A 17,250-nucleotide genomic window follows, 5' to 3' on the forward strand; every position below is an offset into this window, starting at 1 on the left:
CAATCATCCCATCAGCAACCCCCCTCATCCTCTCAGCAGCACCCTCCTCATATCCCCTCCTCACCCCCTCGACTCTCGGACCCCTCCATTCCTCCTTCTTCCAATCCCTTTGCAACCCTTTCTGAGGATGATCCCGAGCAGGATCCCCTTTCATCTGATCAGCATCTCCATCCCTCTCCCCCTCATTCTTCTCAGCCCTCTCCTGATACCAACTCCATAAGGATCACCAGAAGTTCATCAAAGGACCATGGTGCGTCCAGTGACATCCCCAAAAAGCATGGGCCTGGCAGGAAATCGGCTAAGCAGCAGAGAGAAGAAAGTGCACAGAAAGATATAGCAATGGGATCCCAGACACCTATAGAATCCTACATCCTTGGACACTCGGACAAGGAAAACAACAATAAAGGCAAAGAGAGGCGGGCACCTCTCCATACCACTGGTAAATCATGATGAAGCTGCTATCCTGGAATAGCAGGGGACTAGGGCACCCCTCCAAGAAAGCAGCCCTCAGGGAACTAATTCAAAGTGAAAAGCCCGAAATCATTCTCATTCAAGAGACAAAGCTAGATCAGTCTGAAATCAACAGACTCATCAACCAACAAAAGCAATACAGTGGCTGCGCCAGTGAAGCCAGAGGAGCCTCGGGTGGCATTCTAACAATGTGGGACAATAGCAGATGGACTTGCAGCTTCACCAAAATCCATCAGAACTGGATCAGTGTTAAACTGGAAAGTAAGGACAATGGAGCAGAGGTTAAAATATACAATGTTTATTCACCGAACCACTACAGGGAAAAAGAAGTTTGCTGGAATACTCTGAACACAAATATAGAAGAAGACCATGACAGCAATATTATTCTTGCAGGGGATCTAAACCTGGTCATGCATACCAATGAGAAAAGAGGAGGAAACTTTAGCTCAGATCCTTTCAGAAACAGGCTTGAGCATATTATGCAGGAGAAAGATCTAGTAGACATAAAACCTAAGAATAGAAGATACACATGGAGCAACAGGCGTCTAGGAGCTGGAAATATTATGGAAAGGCTTGACCGCTTCCTCATCAACATCGCCTTTCTATCCACCTTCTCTACCGGTCAGTCAGATATCCTCAACATCTCCGCCTCGGACCACTATCCAATCACGCTCACCTTGCACAGTCATAGCCAGATTGGACCCCTCCCTTTTAAATATTCTCCCCTTTGGAACCGAATCCCTGCAGCTAGAGATGCGGTGTGGCAAGCGTGGACCCAGCATGTGGAGGGCTCCCCGACATATATCTGGGAATCCAAGCTGAAGCAAACTAGGCAGGCCCTCAAATCATGGGCAAAGATCAACTACCAGGAACCCGAGCTCATAAAAAAGGACATAAAAAAAAACCTTGAGATAGTCCAGCAAAATATTGAAGCGGTTGGACTCTCCCAGCAAGCAAAAGAAGATGAGATACGATTGTATACCCAGCTGAGGCAAACAGCTAGAGATGAGGAGATCAAATGGAGGCTAAAGTCAAGACAGTTATGGCTGCGCGAAGGAGATAAAAATACCTCATATTTCCATAAGCAAGCTACAGTCAGGAAGGCAAGGAACACTGTGAGTATAATTAAAGACAGTGAAGGGAAAAGCTACGAGACTCAAGATTCCATTAAAGAAGCAGCAACCGCTCACTTCAAAAATCTACTAACTGAGGACAAGAGCGAGGAGGATTACTCAAGTCTACTTCAATACATGACTAGAGATGTTACCCAAGGAATGAACAGCAAGCTCACGCAAGAAATAGAAGAGGAAGAGGTACAAAAAGCAATCTGGAGTCTCCACCCGGACAAAGCTCCAGGTCCCGATGGGTTTCCAATAAGCTTCTACAGAGAATACTGGCACCTGATCAAAAAAGACCTCCTAAAGATGATTCGCTGGACCCTTCGGAAAGGCAAATTGGGGGGCTACACCAACTCAACCTATCTAGCTCTAATCCCAAAAGAGAACAGGCCCTCTACCTTCTCAAGATTTCGGCCCATATCCCTATGCAATTCTGCATACAAAATTATTACCAAAATTCTGTCTTCTAGGCTCAAGCCTCACCTCCCCTTATTAATCTCAGAAAATCAAGGAGGCTTTCTGCCCAATAGACACATCTCTGATTCCATTCTTCTTGTGCAAGAGGCTATACATTCTAGCATAAGTCGAAAGGAGAAAGGCTTTGTCCTAAAACTTGACCTTGCCAATGCCTTTGATAGGGTCAGACACTCCTTTCTGTTTGCAGTATTACACAAAATGGGATTCAATACCTCCTTCATTAACATGATCAAAGCTTGCATCTCAAACCCTTGGATCTCCCCTTTGGTTAATGGAAGACCTTGTGCTGCCTTCCAATCCTCCCGAGGCCTCAGACAAGGCTGCCCCCTGTCCCCTTACTTATTTATTCTCATGGCTGAATCCTTTAGCAAAGCCTTGGATTACAACCGAAGAATTGGCCTAATAACTGGCATCCAATTCGAGCAGGGCACAAAGAACATCAACCATTCCCAATTTGCAGACGACACCCTCTTGATGGGAGGAGCATCGATCACCATTGCAAGGCGTTTCAAAAAGATACTAGATCAATTTATGGATTATTCAGGAGGAAAAGTTAATCAAGTTAAAAGCTGCATCTATGGATGGAATGCAACGAATCACACCATATACAGCATTGCAAACACTCTTGGAGTCTCATACAAGCTTGACTGGAGTCACTTCACATATCTAGGGATGCCAGTGAGTATGGGACCTCTGAAGATCGACACTTGGAATGAAATTCTTGATAAAATAAAAAGGAAGATTCAACAATGGGGATCTATGTGGCTGAACCCAGCAGGTCGCCTAGTACTCCTAAAATCAGGTCTGACCTCTCTGCCCATCTACCGCTTCTCTTTGATCCAAGCTCCAATGACCTTCCATCATAAAATGGAAAAAGCTCTTAGACACTTCCTCTGGCAAGGAGGAAAAACGGAGAAAAAAAAGTTTAACCTGGTTAACTGGAAGAATGTCATCCAGCCCCTTGAGAAAGGAGGACTTGGAATAAGATCCCCAAATCTGCTAAATTTAGCCCTCGGGGCTAAAATTGTTTGGAGGCTAATTACAGGGGACTCAGCATGGTGGAAAACAGTCCTTGAGGCCAAGTATCTGAACAGCACTAGGCATCAATTGTTGGACACCAATATCCCCAGCAGGGACAGCACCAACATCTGGAAATTATGTAAGAAAATCATTCCCTTTATGGCCCAACATACTTCAAAAGTACCCGGGGGAGGGGGCAGCATTAGTATCTCCAATGACAGAATATTAGGCCAGTGCTCTATAGGATCCAATATAGAGGCAATCCCAGCTACCAGTTGGCTTAACAACAGAGGAATCTGGAGTTTAGCTCAAATAACGCAGTGGGGAAATCAATCTCAAGCTTGGATAGGCTGGTCACTTCCGGACTACCCCAGAGATCTCGAAACAAGCTTCCTAGCCCTAAAGAGCCTACTGCACAGTAAAGCTCCGGTTCAAAAAGGGAAAAAAGACAGCTATCGCTGGGACCCTACGGGAACTCTTTACACAACCAAAGCAGGGTATCAACAATTGTGTGAAAGCGCCTCTCCACAGGCCATTTGGACTCATTGGAAATTGGTTTGGAAGGCGGAAGCCCCTCCCAAAGTTAAATTTTTCTTCTGGCTCCTCCTGAAAGGGAAGATTCTAACAGCAGAAAACTTTAAAAAAAGGGGCATCTTGGGACCCTCCAGGTGCCCAAATTGTTGTCAAGCCGAAGAAACAATGCAACATTTGTTCCTAGATTGCCAAGTAGCAGAAAAGTGCTGGAAAGATATGGCCTCAATAGGGGAGGTCACATGGGAACCAAAGGCATCCATAGTTGAAACTGTCTACAATTGGAAGAAAAATTGTCCTTGGAAAGGCAAGAAGGGCAAATTAACACAAAGGATATGGAACACAATACCTTTAACTCTTGTCTGGAGCATCTGGTTGGCCAGAAACAAAAAGATTTTTCAAGACAAAGGATACAACATAAGAGTTATGTGCCACAAAGCCAAGAGTTTAGCGGTGGAAGCAATCACCACCCGCACTCAAGGCAAGATTGAGGCCACCCACTATAGTGTAGAAGAAAGAAATCTGATCAATTATGGACACGGAAGCCTCATCAGCGCCCAGGCACCAAGAAAAGAGAATCTGCAACCGAAGGAGACAAGTAATGTCTGGAAATTGAGGCTCAAGGAAGAAGAATTTGCTCTCTGGCTGAGCAACTGCAACAGGTTCTATATGTTTTTCGATGGAGCCTCAAAGTCAAATCCTGGCAAAGCAGGGGCAGGGGGTCTCATCTGTAACGCTAATGGTGAGTCAATTCTTCATTTTGAATGGGGGCTGGGTGAATTATCAAACAACAGGGCCGAGGGATTGGCTCTGTTCCAAGGACTTACCCAATTGATCAAGCTAGGAATCAAGAAGGCGACTGTCTTTGGCGATTCTGCAATCATAATTCGACTCATGGTGCATAGGCAGACCTCGCCAAACACCTTATTGCAGCAAATCAATAGCAGGAATCAGATACTTCACGACATGATGGAGGAGGCCAGTTATTACCATATCCTACGTGGCCTCAATAAAGACGCTGACAACTATGCCAACAAGGCTTGTGAACGCCCCAAAGGCCACCTCAGCTGCAACAATATCTTGTCCACCCAACCATTGCCATGATCACGCATCCAGTCCAAGTAAGGGGCACCGTAACCAATAGAATCCGCAACTGCAGGCAAATCAGCAGAGCAGAGGACAACGCAGATAAGGAAGAAAGGAATTACATCAGGAGCCAGATCGGGCAATCAGCCCAGCACCCTCTTTCCAACCGCTCCCATGAATCACACGCATACAGTCAAACCTCATAGTACAGAGCAAGTATGGTCGATGGGAAATTGCTCAGAAATTGGATTGAGAAATCTGCCCAAAGTGTGGGAATCAGTCGAACTGCAGGAAGAAATCGTCCCGCCAGACAGAGCACATGTGCCAATCCAGATTTGCTTTGGGCTGTGTGGACCAATTTTGGAAATAGCATACAGGATGGCTCCCGCCCCAACCGCACAGAAGCGCTATTTATATCTAGACTGCGTCCCAGTATCCTCCATTCTGGAGAGGCCTTTTGTGATAGTATTCTCCCCCTTAGAGTCGTTTCAGTTCAAGCAGCTTCAATCTTTTCTGCCAGAGGCGCTGGTCTTCAGATTTCTGGGGATTCAGCGGAAACCACCAGTGACAAGAAACAATCCCAGAGCTATTGTATCAGAGAGGGGATAACAGCAAAGAACAGAGAGCTATTATATCAGAGAGGTGATACCTATGGAGCGCCCTGAACAGTGTTTCCACTGCCGCGATCTGCAGGCAGAATTTGAGGAAGTGCGCGCGCAGCAAAGGACCCTGGAAGATCAAGTTCGCAGCATGGAGGCTAGGCATGCAGACCAAATCCGGAATCTGGAAGCAAAGCTTGATGAGCAGTGCAGAATCCTTCATGACAAATATCGAGCCGAGATGAACTTATTCCTTCATAGAGTTCACTCATTGCACGAGCAGTTCAGCAATCTTAGCAACAGATGCGCTCATGCCGAAGAATCAATCACAGTCCTCAGGTATATGATGGATAAAAAACTCAAAGAAGCGTCATCCTCCTCCAGCGCAAAACCGAACGAGGCTGACCCAAACCCGGAAGACTCTACAGCGCGAAAGATTAGTCACATAGAAATTGATTAGTTATGTGTTGCAGTTGTAAGTTTTGGTGTTTTCAGTTTGTAAGAATCTATAGTAGTAAAAGATGTCTCATAGCTAGAAGCAATAGGATCAGGATCAAGGAAAGGAACTATTTTGTAATTCCTTGGATCCGTAATGCTCAAGAAGCACTCCATGTACGGCAAGATGCCTCCCTCTTTTTTTCAGACTAATACATAGCAACCGAACTTGTTAAAAAAAAAATATTTCATTATTTTATCGCATGCTATCATAAATTAGGCTTTTTTTATCGCATGCTATCATAAATCAAGTTTTTAGATTCATTGTCTAACATTGTGATTGAAGATTTCTTATTTATTTAGAGTAGGAAATTAACATTTATTCATTTAATTGAAGTCATATTTACCACTTAATGTCCATTTTTAACCACCTAGATTGCTCATTTATTTGAAGTCATATTTACCACTTAATTTCCATTTTTAACCACCTAGATCGCTCATTTATTTGAAGTCATATTTACCACTTAACGTCCATTTTTAACAACCTAGATCGCTCTAGACTTCCATTTTGAGGTTTACAAAACACCAACCCTAAGAGAGGAATTAAGCAAAGGGTGACATTCACTCCTTTTCTTTAGTTATCTAAACACCTTTTTGGTCTTTTAGGAAAGGTATTTCTGGGTGATGATATTTCCGAGGAATCCAGGCTGAAGAAGGAACAATGAAGAATTGCTCAAGAACTACTCATCAAGATGACCAAGTGCAACTTTTACAAGTAAATTTTTTGGAATATAATTTTAAGTTTTGGGACTCCACATAGACCATGATAAGATGAAGGCAATAATGGAGTTGTCAGCCCTCCATAATGTGATAGAAACTAGAGGTTTATGGGCACTGCAGTTTACTACAAGATAATGATTAAGAATTTTCTAGCTAAGCCAACCCTTTCACTTTTGATCCAATCATAACCCTTGCAGATCTTGAGAAGGGCTTTATGGTGGTGCATTAATGCCAACAAGGAAGGGTCACACTGCAAGTTCATCCGGGGTGGAAAAGTTGTTTATTATAAATCCAATAAGCTAAAAAAAATGAAGAAAATTATGTCACGTATGATCTTAGGGTCAGTATATAAGCTAAAAAAATAAGAAAACTATATCACATATGATCTTAGGGTCAGTGTATAAGCTAAAAAAATAAGAAAATTATATCAAGTATGATCTTAGGGTCAGTTGTTGTGGTCTTTGCCATGACCATTAGGAGACTTCTTTGTCGAGATGAAGGTAGAGTTGGCCCCGAAGTCTAAAGTCTGAAATCAAAACTGAATTGGATCTGAAATCAAAACTAAATTGGATCTAGAAACTATTTCGAGATGCTACCTCTAGAATGTGATCCTTTGTTTGATAGCATTGGTTCCCTTCATCCACTTTGATTATTTAAATTTGACTATATCCTAGCTAATTTACTGATTATAGGTGTTATGTTTAAAAAATTCTCTTCAACTAATGTCTATTTGGGCTTATTTTCTTGATTGTATCCATATGGAAGAGTTTATATTACAAAGTGTAACATGCATGTATATGGGTTATTTTGGAATTACGTGACAAATCTAAGTTTTGTCGTTACTTAGTGTAAACTTAAGTGGAAGTGGATTGTGGGAGTTGAGATTTTAGATGAAATCCATGCAAAGATTTACACAGCTAAAAATGCGATTCCATTAGTCCAAAAAAAATTGTATGAAATTTTTTAATTATAAAATCAGGGGAATTTGTGCGTATTTACACATTCTCGTTACTGACAACCTTGTGCTTTGTTCGTGAACCTATTTTTTTATTAGTGACCTATTGTCAATCTTTTAAATTTAAAACAAGCCATTCTAAGTGCAGTCACTGCAAAGCATATGGGCTAAACCAATCTCCTGGCTAAATAGAAGGTTTAACTTCAAAAGTTTGATCCATTTTTCCTATCAATATAATGTTAATGTGAAGAATCATATTAGCACCATGTTGTGATTTTTCCTATCAATATAATGTTAATGTGAAGAATCATATTAGCACTATGTTGTGAGGTTGAAGCAATGGACTATAGTAAGAGCTTCACTATTTATGAGTAGGATTATTTATGGGGAATGAACCTAAATCTCAAATAAGCATGCCAACAGTTAATAGTACCAATGTCGCCTCTCCTTTCTACTTTCTAATATGTAGGAGAATTTATTATCATAATAGGATTGATTAATAATAAGATTGTTGGCCTTTATCAGAATTGATTTTCGTTTCTGCAGCCCAATATATATATATATATATATATATATACCACTTAATAAAAATTGTGTAGCTTGCATTAGATCTTTGTTAGATATTTTTACATCCACTGACGTCCAAAACCGACCAGAAAACCTAGGAGGCTTGGGACCCTATTTTGATTGTAATGAATATCCTTTCTGAACTTTCATTTTAGTAGCATTAAAATCCTTATTAGAATCCCTCTTTGGGATTGGTTACTATTAGTAAAAATAGCTTCGCAAGAAAGCATCCATTGATCAAAGTATTATATCATTAGATTATTTTTCAACATCCTCTTAAAAATTGCAAGACATTTATTTATAACTTTAGCCCTAAGACTAAACATGATACTTACTTTTTTAGGTCTTCACAGAATTTTTATTTAGAGAACCTCCATTCCTAATAACAGGACTTTCATTTGAGCCCAGCTTTGCTAGCTCAAAATCAAATTTGCTGTCGCTCACCTTCTTTCCCATAATAATTCAGAACCATAGCTCCTACTGCTGCCTTCAATGTCTCAACATCCACTTCGTCGTTGCCACTAGAAGAGGGTGATGATGAAGAAGTTTGTTCTGTTTTTTCACTTCCCCCTAAATGTTTTTTCAATTCAGGACTACAAAGTAAATCATCTAATTTCAATGGTACCATCCCACTAATTTCATTGCCACCGAGCGCTTCTAAAATAATCAGTATTTTGAGGTGCGCATCACCTATCAGCTTCAAAAGAGAATTGTTTAACTGCCCTATATCTGCTGTTCCCAATGGGAATAACAACCTCACCAGCTTCTTTTTCACACTGTCAGATGTAGATTCTTCCACATTGATTATTTCTTGTTTAAGTGAAAACAAATTTTTCTCCCATCTTTTCGGACAATCTACTGAAAAATATCCAGTCGACCTCGTTGCTTTAGCTGGGCTGGAGATGCTTTTCCTGCCCCCAGAGCTACATCCATAGAATCCTCTCAGTTCTTTTGATGGAAGGACGCTTTCATTCACCTCAGGAAAATGAGATGCCAGGAAACTTTTGTCCTCGACAAACATTTGGAAGTTATTGCACTGGAGCATGTAATTTACTGCATCATCATCAAATCCTAAAATACATCCTATCTTAACCATTTCACATAATCCTGCAACAAGATCAGGATAATTTGACAAGAGGCCAGCCGAAATCACCTGTGCAAGATCAGTTGCCAAGGACATATTTTCCTTTCGATTGTGTGTATCAGATACATGTATCAAAATTCGTCCTTCATTCTTTTCCCATCTCACTAGACTAGTTGTTCTCGCTTTAACGGTCTCTGCCACACCATTTCCTGCTGGTAATGAAAGTGAGTACTCAATGGTAAAGGGTTCAGCAACTTCATATACGGTAGATTCAACAAGAGTACTCACAATTTGATGCCTTTTATCAGGTGACAATTTAAAAGAGGGGCGTGCAAGATATGAAAGAATAATTCTGTATAGTCCCACTTTGACCATGCCTTTTCCTGCTGGAATTTTCCGCAAAGAAATGTCACTCGAAACAGAGATATCAGCTTTTTCTGTTGCTTGGGATACGTTCTGAGCTCCAAGATGGATATAAGTTGAGAACAATGAATCCAATGGTATTTCAGGATCAGAAGGGTTAGGATGCCATGCAAATTTTGGATTTGCAGAAGCTCTCATGAACAATTCTTTCAACTTCAAATCATCAGGAATGAAGGTTTCATTTGGAGCACTTAGCTGGATATCTTCAATGCTTGTGTAAGCTGGCAATCTAAGAGGTCCTTTCCAAAGACATCGTTTTATTTTCTCAGAAGAACTGGTCCAGTGTTTTAAAATGTTTCTCCAAATTGAGCAGCACTCCCCTGCAGAAACTTGATGACCAGTGGATACCCAATTTAGCCACAGGCTGCAATAATCTTCAATTCTGGGATGCAGAGCTACACCAAGATAACTAGAAAAGAAAGGAAGTAATGCTTCTTCATAGAAGTTATCCAGGATGTCTAATCTATTGTGAAATAGGCCATTGTCATCATGTACTGTACACAGTTTTGAATCTTTCCATTCACCCCCAAGTCCACCATCACGTGGAATCCAAATTTTAACAGAGTTACTGTCAGTGGGCTTCCAGTGGAATAGATGAAGATATTTATAAAGCCTGGTTATGACTTGCAATTCTGTGTGCATTTGGAGATGTTCGGTGATCAAATCACATCCTTTCCCAAACTCAACAACCACCCCCATCTGTTGTAGGGCCCTCTTGAAGTCATCCATGGTTTTGCCGTAGAATGAATTATTAATGAATGGAAGGTCTTTTAATTGAAAACCCGCAGATTGCCATTCAGAATTGAACAAAAAAGACACTCTGGGAGATTGATACCCCTTGTGTGTTCTTAGCCATCTTCCTTCAGCTATGCTTCTTTTAAAAACTTCAGGGAGTGTCTGATAGTTCACTGTCAAATGCTGTATCCACTCTAAGAGCAAAAATACCTTCTCTTTCTCGAGAGGAGAGGAAAGTCCAGGCATGGCAACATCCAGTGGTCTTAGAAATGGAATATCCACTGCTCCAAGATCATTTCTGATAAATGACTCGAGATCGTCTTCCCCTTTCAACCCATAAGCACAAGGGGGTGGTTTTAGGTAATCGCTTGACAGGGCAACTAACCCATGCTTAGCCCATGGGTTGCTTTCAAATAGCTTTGCCCACTTGCTTATGGATGCTGGCACAAGTTTTGCTTTGGGGTTCCTGAATATACATCCAGAATCATCAGGTATTGGCAAATCTGAGCACAATATCTGAAAATCTCTCCAGTCAATATGTTTGTCGGTGTAGGAAAAATACAAAAACTGAGTAACAGTGACAACAAATTTACTACTCAGGGAAACCTTAGCTTGCTCTACGAGTTGCTTACTAAAACTTGATACAGAAAGCTCAGTGATCTTAGGATATTGATTTAACCATACTTGCAATCTGCAAAGCCCTTGATAATCCAAATTTCTCATGGCCATTTGAGTGGAATCTGGCATGAATTTGAAATTTGCCACATGTCCAAACTCCCCACTCCATCTTGCCAACCATGAAATGTGTTCCACCTCGGAGGAAAAATATTGTTTATGACCATGAGATATATCTGATAAACTAGCCCAATCCACTCTGTTGCGATCATTAACAAACTTAAAGAGGGGAAAATTCTGGAGAGAAGTTGAAATGCCTCTTTCCCAGTATTGAGAAAGAAAACACAGCAGTTGCACATATAAATCCTCTGATAGATCTGCAACCCAACCAGAGCTGCTAAGAATGCACTGTGAGTACCACTGGTAAGGCACAAACCCCACGCCCAAGAATTGCAGGACACGTGAAAGCTGATCTTCCTCCATGCATGAATGTACTATGAATACCCCAGTCGACCATAGAGCACTAGGGCTCTCTAAGCCATATTTAGATGCATTGTCTAGTATGTCTCTAAAGGCAGGCAGTATTCTGCGAGCTTTTTTAGGCATACAATAAGCATTCTGAGTCTCGCATAAGATTACTTCTTCTTGCTTCAGCTGGGCCTGAATAGCATCCCTGACTCGTCTTAACTCCGGACAAGAGGGTATATCAATTGGCAGGTACTTGAAGAAATGCGCTCTAGACATGGGTGGAGCCGATTGCACACTGCACAAAAGGGAAATAAAGGCAGAACAAAAAGCTGGTGGAATGCAGTCGAGTATTCCTTGGTTCCACTTGTTGTCAAAAATGATGCTCTCCCTTGAAGAAACAAGTAAGAAATCTGCTTGAATTATAAAAGGAAATCCAGTGATCATTTCTGTGGGGAGGAAAGCATAAATACCAGAAGCTATCTTGTTTTCAGCTCTATTGAGGCGTTCCTCAAATGGGAAAGCCAATGTTATTACCAACTTGTCCATGTCTTTCCTCTCCTCTATCCTACTCTGCTCCTGTACAGGAAAACACTGCCTCCACATATAATAACTGCATTCATTCTCCATTTCTTCATTTTCCTGTGCCGAGAGATGCAGGATAAATGATTGACTGTGCTCATTCTTGGTGGTTCTAAATTCTGTTTCTCGTGAAACACGGATTGCATTAACCCTGTTCAATGCGGAGTCTTCATTATAATCACGAACAGACAGCTTTCTGATTTTAGACATAAACAGAATTACTTCAGGATGAATATTGGCTAGCTGCTCTTTCACAGCATCGACCTTCTCAGGCCGCAAAGGCAGTATTATTATTGTGTTTGGAAGCTCACAACCATACACTTCTTGGAGGTCTTTAATGCTCGGCTTTTCATCTATCCACTCTGGAACAATATATCCAATTTTGGTTCCATGTGGAGGTATCTCGTTAAACCTTATCTTATATCCATTGCTGAATATGTAAGGCTGCTTTGTTATCAAGAAAACACTCTTAAACCCAATCCCTGCACAATATATAACACATTTCATCTAAATAGCCATGGCCCCGAGGTCTTAAACCCAGTCTCAGAATATTTTGGAAATATAAAACAAATCTTATCTAAAAATCAAGGCTAGAAAAAGTTCCCAATCACCGCATTTTTATTTTGTTTTCACGACATACTTAAGCTATACAGGCATCACCCAAAGCTTTCATTCTCAATCTCTGCAAAATTTAGAAATATATAGTAAAGTTTATCTAAACAGTCAGGACTAGAAAGTACTCCCCCTCAACCCAATTCTCTTTGCCTTCGTACATATTTCATCTAAACAGCCAAGACCGAAATCTCTTAAATCCAAACTCCGCAAATTGAAAAATACATAATTTTTTTAATCTAAATAGCCAGGGCTAGGAAAAGCTCCCAATCATGCGAGTTCTAGTCTGTTCTCATAAAATATTTCATCTAAGTGGCCATAGCCCAAACCTTCACAAATTGGGATATGCACTACAAATTTTATTTAAACAGTCGGTGCTACAAAAAAAATAGCTCCCAGTTGCTCCCATTCTATCTTGTTTTCAATAAATATTTCATCTAAACGCCATGACCAAAGCTCCTAACCCAAATTCCATAAATTTAAAAACGCACACCAAATTCTATCTAAAAATACAGGGCTACAAAAAGCTCCCAATCACCCCAATTCTATTATGTTTTTATACCATATTTCATCAAAACAGCCATGAGCCAAAGCACTTGAATCCAAACTCTGCAAATTTAGATACCTAGTGCAAATTTTATCTAAACAACGAGGGCTACAAAAAGCTCCCAATCACCCAATTTATTTTGTTTACATAACATGTTGCATATGAGCAGCCATTCCCCAAAGTTTTTAAACCCAATCTCTGCAAATTTAGAAATAGATATTACATTTTATCTAAACAGTAGATAGTCAAGGATTGAAAAACCTCCCAATCACCCCAATTTCCTTTTGTTTTCTGAGTACAGGTTTTAAGAAATGAATACCTTTCTCGCCAATGTAGCCTCCTTGTCTTTTGCCCTTCTTGGTTGAGCGTCCAATGCTGCAAAGAGATTCTATGTTGCGTTTGGTGAATCCCAATTCATTGTTAAAGACCAACAAAGTAGCAGAGGCACCTACACCCGTGACATCTCTGGTTGTAATCACGAATTCTAAGGAAGGTTCTACGTTTGGGGGATACTCATTGTCCTCAGCATTCTGACAAATCATAACCCACACAGTTTAGCTAAGCTTACTAGTATTAGCCATTGCCATATCCATGCAATTTACTATTTGCCATAGCCATGAAGAGAAAAGGGAACAGAATTGAAATTTAAAAGAGACAAGGATTGAACCTGAATGAGTTCCATGAGAAAATGGACATCCTTTGTGTATAATTCAGTGGATAAATGTTTCACAGCATGATGTAGATCTTCTGTAAGTGGGTTGTCCTCCCTCCCAATTGAAAACTTGTTGATTCTAATCTCTTCAACGTGTTCTCTTGGCGTTGCCATTTTGCACAAACAGCTGAAAAACCCTGTGAGAGTCCTCTAATTCGACAACTCCAAGCTTGTGAATAACATCTCCTGAAGTTGAGGACTTACATGACCAGAATCCCAGGTTAAGGCATTTGGCATTTATAAAGGCGGTCGGGCAAATGACGTGATTTAATAAATTAGAAAGATACTTATGTTGCTGGCTCTGTTCGAATAAAGCCGTGACTTGATTGATTGTGGAATGTTTTCCTTTCCCTTGCTCGAAGTTTACTTCGGCCGCAGCTTTTGCTTTTGTGAGAGACAAGTTAAAGCGAAATCAATTTCCAAAATTTTGTGTTATTATATATGTATGAAAATTAAGTTTGGAATTTTATTTTTACATTAATTATTTATTATTTTCGATTCATTTAATTATTTGTAACGTATTATTAAAATGTTTAAATCGTAATTATCTTAAATTAATTGCTTTAAATATATTTATATATATAATTAATATTAAACTATTTTATTATTAATAGTTGAAGTGAGGCTTCTGTGATCTATAATAGTTGAAAGAATAATTTTGGAGTAAATCACATGTAGACAGACATTTGTGGACGCATTTCAAACCAACTAGTGTGGTTCATCGTCCGAATAAGTTGAAAAAATAGATCCAGCGTAGCATGTTAAATAGTCTGAGCAGAGTCTCGTGAGAACAAGTTGAAGAAACAGATCCAGCTTAGCATGTTAAATAGTGTGAGCAGAGTCTCGTCAGAACAAGTTGAAGAAATAGATCCAACTTAGCATGTTAAATAGTTTGAGCAGAGTCTCCAACGGCTAAATTGACTAACCGTTAATTTTGACCTTAGAATCCAGGTCAAATTATTATATATTAATTTAATAATATTATTATTTTTATTATTATTATTTATGGAAATAAGTTAAATTAGGTAAAAATACATAAATAAATAAAATAATTTTAATGGTTGGTTTAAAAAAGGAAATTATTTATTTATTTAAATTAATTAATTATATATATATATATATATATATATATATATATATTAATTAAAGTTATAATATTAGGTTATTAAGATAAAAGTTAGGATTAATAAATAAAATAATTTCAATGGTTAGTTTAAAAAGATAATTTATTTATTTAAATAAATTATTTAATAATTATTATATATATATATATATATATATATATTAATTAAAATCATAATATTAGGTTGTTAAGTGACGAGTATTTTCATTCAATAATAATTTTAATGGTTAGTTTATTATTATTATTATTATTTATGGAAATAAGTTAAATTAAGTAAAAAAATATATAAAAAATAAAATAATTTTAATAGTTGGTTAAAGAAGTAATTTATTTATTTATCTAAATTATATATATATATTTTAATTAAAGTTATAATATTAGGTTATGGAGATAAAAGTTAGGATTAATAAATAAAATAATTTTAATGGTTAGATTAAAAAGATAAATTATTTTATATATATATATATATATATATATATATATAATTAAAATCATAATATTAGGTCGAGAATTTTCATTTATTAATTTAATAATAATTTTTAATGGTTAGTTTAAAAAAAATAATTTAATAATTTATTTATTAATAATCAAATAAATATATATATATATATATATATATATATATATATATATATATATATATATATTTATTTATATATATTATAATTAAAATTATAAAGTTAGGATAAAACACTATATAAAAAAATAAAATAATTTAATGGTTAGTTTAAAAAGGTAATTTATTTATTTAATTAAATTATTTATTAAATATTGTTAATATTATATATATACATTTGATGATGATGATGATGATGATGGTTAACGTCCACTGAGACCAAATTGGTCTATCGGACCTACAATTTTCTTAATTTTTACTTGTCTGGCTCCTCGTCTTTCTTGGCGAGATTGGCGTTGTAGCCTTCTTTCTTTTCTCTACGGTCTTCCAACTTCCTTTGTCTTGCATCTCCTTCATCTCTTCTGGTTCTTGGGACATTGGTGTCTTAGCTTCGCGATCTATTGTGTTCATTCTTTTGAAAATAGTCGGAGAAGAATTTTGGTTTAGGAGATCTGCTTTGCTGTTAAATGAAGATTTATTTTCTGTGGTATTCAAATCCTCATAACTGTTGATTTGTTGGGGCAGGCTTTCTCCTTTCTGTTGATTATATATTCTAACTAAAATTATAATATTAGGTTGTTAAGTTAAAAATAAAAAATAAAAATAAATTAATTAATGATAGATAAATAAATAAATAAACCAATATATATATATATATAAAGAGCTCAAAAACAAGGAGGGGGCAGAAAAACCGACTAAGAAGAGAGTGCTGGAATCCAACACCTACTAATTTTCCAGCGATCATCTCTATTGAGATTGCTCGACCTCTTTTCAATCTAAATAGTTTCCCTCAATCTATGATGATGGAACTGAGCAACTTTGGCAACAACCTTGGCCTCCTCAATACACACCTGATGCTTGGTCTTTTCCACATGCTCAGCTAATGCTGAAGACTTGGATCTCCCATGTCTTAGGTCGGCCGCATGTTCACAGATCCTTTGATGGATGGAGCGCCCTGTTTCCCCAATATAGGGGGTCCCACAAGAACAAGGGATCAAGTAGACACCCTTCATGTCCTTAGGGTTAACAGGATCTTTCACCGATCGGAGGGAATTGCGAATGGTGTTGAGGGGTCTAAAGGTTGAGTGAATATCATACCTTTTAAGGATCCAAGCAATCATGTCTGTGGTTCCTTGAACATAGGGAAGATGGACACCTAGACAACGCTCTTTTGGCTCTTTCTTAATTAACGCATTTTTAGAGGCTTTACGGAAAGCCTTCTGACCCAGGCGTCTACTATATCCATTCTCCACAAAGACATTAAGGAGATGGGATCTCTCCTTATCAAAGCTCTCACAATCAGAGATCCTAAGGGCACGAGTAGCGAGGGTGTTAAGAACACCCAACTTTTGAGCAGGGAAATGATGGGAATCGGCATGAAGATACTGCTCAGTATGCGTTTTCTTTCGGAACACAGAGTGGGAGAGAAAGCCATCCTTATTCCGAGATATAAGAATATCCAGGAAAGGGAGGCAACCATTGACCTCTTTTTCCATGGTGAACTTAATGGCAGAGGACCGGCTGTTGAGGTGATTAAAGAAACGATCCAGCTCCTCAGGGCCATGGGGCCAGATGACATTAGTGTCATCCACATACCTTTTCCAAAGCTTAGGAAGAAGACGAGCTGAGGATAAAGCTTTGGCTTCGAAATCTTCCATAAAAAGATTTGCAACAATAGGGGAAAGAGGGGAACCCAT

At 38.7% G+C, this 17,250-nt stretch overlaps 2 protein-coding genes across 2 annotated transcripts; one reads left to right on the forward strand and one right to left on the reverse strand.

Moving 5' to 3' along the window:
• The first annotated feature begins 446 nt into the window (after positions 1 to 446).
• Positions 447 to 4,721, forward strand: LOC149201035 (uncharacterized). The gene is made up of 2 exons (XM_089401171.1): positions 447 to 1,784; positions 2,493 to 4,721. The coding sequence occupies exons 1-2, from the start codon at positions 447 to 449 to the stop codon at positions 4,719 to 4,721; spliced, it is 3,567 nt and encodes a 1,188-aa protein (XP_089257297.1).
• A 3,576-nt stretch (positions 4,722 to 8,297) lies between these two features.
• On the reverse strand, positions 8,298 to 14,070 carry LOC149201036 (uncharacterized). The gene is made up of 3 exons (XM_089402850.1): positions 13,770 to 14,070; positions 13,422 to 13,632; positions 8,298 to 12,425 (listed from the first exon to the last, which is right to left on the reverse strand). The coding sequence occupies exons 1-3, from the start codon at positions 13,926 to 13,928 to the stop codon at positions 8,464 to 8,466; spliced, it is 4,332 nt and encodes a 1,443-aa protein (XP_089258976.1). The 5' UTR covers positions 13,929 to 14,070; the 3' UTR covers positions 8,298 to 8,463.
• Between the last annotated feature and the right edge of the window lie 3,180 nt (positions 14,071 to 17,250).

This window comes from Pinus tabuliformis, chromosome 2_1 (assembly GCF_031772625.1).
Source record: "Pinus tabuliformis cultivar Carrire ecotype Pingquan chromosome 2_1, CPIR1, whole genome shotgun sequence".
NCBI classification, from domain to species: Eukaryota; Viridiplantae; Streptophyta; class Pinopsida; order Pinales; family Pinaceae; genus Pinus; species Pinus tabuliformis.